Raw genomic sequence first — 1,814 nt, forward strand, 5'->3', positions numbered from 1 at the left:
CTAAACCATTTTCCTTAGCAAGGAAAGTGAGGTTCACTATAGTTTTTGACCTGCTAGACCTAAATTTGTTTTAACTCTCTTTTGAGTAACAGGTTGCCTCCAAAAACATCTACTTAAAAGTTTTGACCTCTGTCCCTGAAAAAATACGTAAGCACAAAATTTTGCATATAATCTAAAGAGTTTTAAAGATTTCCTGACTACATTTTAAGAAATGCTGTTACATTGAGGGAATTCTGATCCATTGTTTTAGGTGTGATGCTGGTAGTATAGTTAAGTTTAATCAGAGATATATATAGAAATACTCATAGATAATATACTATAATGTTCAGAATTAGCTTCAAAATAATGGTGGAAATACAAGATTGGCCATGAGTTAGTAATTATTTAGTAATCCAGTTATAGAAACTTAGGAATTCGCTGTACTATTCTGTCCCTACATTTGTAGGTTTAAAATTTTCCAGAATAAAAAGTATTAAACGTGTAGTATGTATGCTGTGTATGTATAGCTATATATAGCCACAAAAAGTCTTCCAAGGAAATTATATCACTAAAATAATTGGTTTCGATGTAACTCAATCACCACAGTTCTGGCTTTGGGGTGGTCCCTGGTACACACAGGGCTATCCACGTGGCCTCATCCTGTCTTCCATGCATACCGTGGATAAACCCCTTCCTTAAAAGCATATAACCTGTGTTTCCTGAAATGAGCCCACTGGAGTAGTGAATAAAATTCACTGACTAAACATTACAACTGAACTAGAGAGTCTATCAAAAAAGAAGTGTGAAAAGAGGTTAGATTAAGGACCCACAACATTGTTCTTGAAAAACAAGAAATTTATGTTCATTATATTTACCCTGCACCCTGACAATGTTTTAGCCATGTACAATGCTGAATAAATCATGAACATTAAAAAAAATTATCATACATAAAATAAGAATTTTATCTAAACAGATAACAGTAGAGCTCACTCTACAGACCTTAGCTCCAAACATCAGATTAGACAATATTCCAGACTATCCAGAAGGGTTTACAAGGCAAAAATGGTAGAAATTTAAAGATAATACAGATATGTTTTTGGTTTTGGTCACGTAAATCAGTTAAGTGTTCATTAAAATGTCAATATACTGAATACAAGCATAAATAATTCACTTCCATTTCAACTTCAGTTATAATACTGATAAGCATAATACTTTATGTTACTGCTTCAAACCATCCAATCAATGCATATAGCTATTAAATTAAGAAATTTCTCTGTAATCCCTAGTAAATAACATTTGCAACATTCATAAAGAAATGGTACAACAATCTGGAATCCACCATATACAAGAAAACAACTTACTTCCACCTTGTACTAAATGCCTTGTAGGATGTTCTCACTGGCAAGGCCAGGGGCTTCCCTTCTGCAAAAACCTGACAAGTAACATAAAGGTCAGAGCATGTCTCTTGATAGAGCCCTGAAAACTTCAACATTGGGTCTTCTAGGACGGCTTTGTAACTCTTCTGTTCTCTCTTGCCTTCCAAGCTTCCTCTGCAAGCACAAGAACGACAATCTCTTAGACATGCATTTTTAAAGCATATACACACATGTACAAGTAATAGAAAGAGTTTATGTTTATGTCAAGGCAATCTTATACTACCTGAACGTTTTCCTGTATATGAAACTAAAGTCACTTTTACAAGTAATACTGATCTCTTAATGTCCTAATATCTAAGCTCATTCCTATCTTTATCAACATATTTCTCTATTTCAGGCCATAGAATTTTAAACTCTGCCCCCAACTCTTGATCTACGATTTAGAAGATACCAACTTAC

General features: G+C 33.8%; 1 protein-coding gene across 2 annotated transcripts in view; it reads right to left on the reverse strand.

The window, feature by feature from the left end:
• Window positions 1–1,814, reverse strand: part of PIK3C3 (phosphatidylinositol 3-kinase catalytic subunit type 3) — a 135,000-nt gene that overhangs the window by 130,729 nt on the left and 2,457 nt on the right. For both annotated transcript variants that reach the window (XR_002772042.1, XM_003784732.2), the window contains exon 2: window positions 1,341–1,529. Coding sequence is in view for 1 of the 2 variants with exons in the window: in XM_003784732.2 (XP_003784780.1) it covers window positions 1,341–1,529 (189 nt within the window). In the remaining variant the exon portion in view is untranslated. The remainder of the gene's footprint in view (window positions 1–1,340; window positions 1,530–1,814) is intronic.

This window comes from Otolemur garnettii, unplaced genomic scaffold (genome assembly GCF_000181295.1).
Source record: "Otolemur garnettii isolate 467f Iridium unplaced genomic scaffold, OtoGar3 scaffold00012, whole genome shotgun sequence".
In the NCBI taxonomy this organism is placed as follows: domain Eukaryota; kingdom Metazoa; phylum Chordata; class Mammalia; order Primates; family Galagidae; genus Otolemur; species Otolemur garnettii.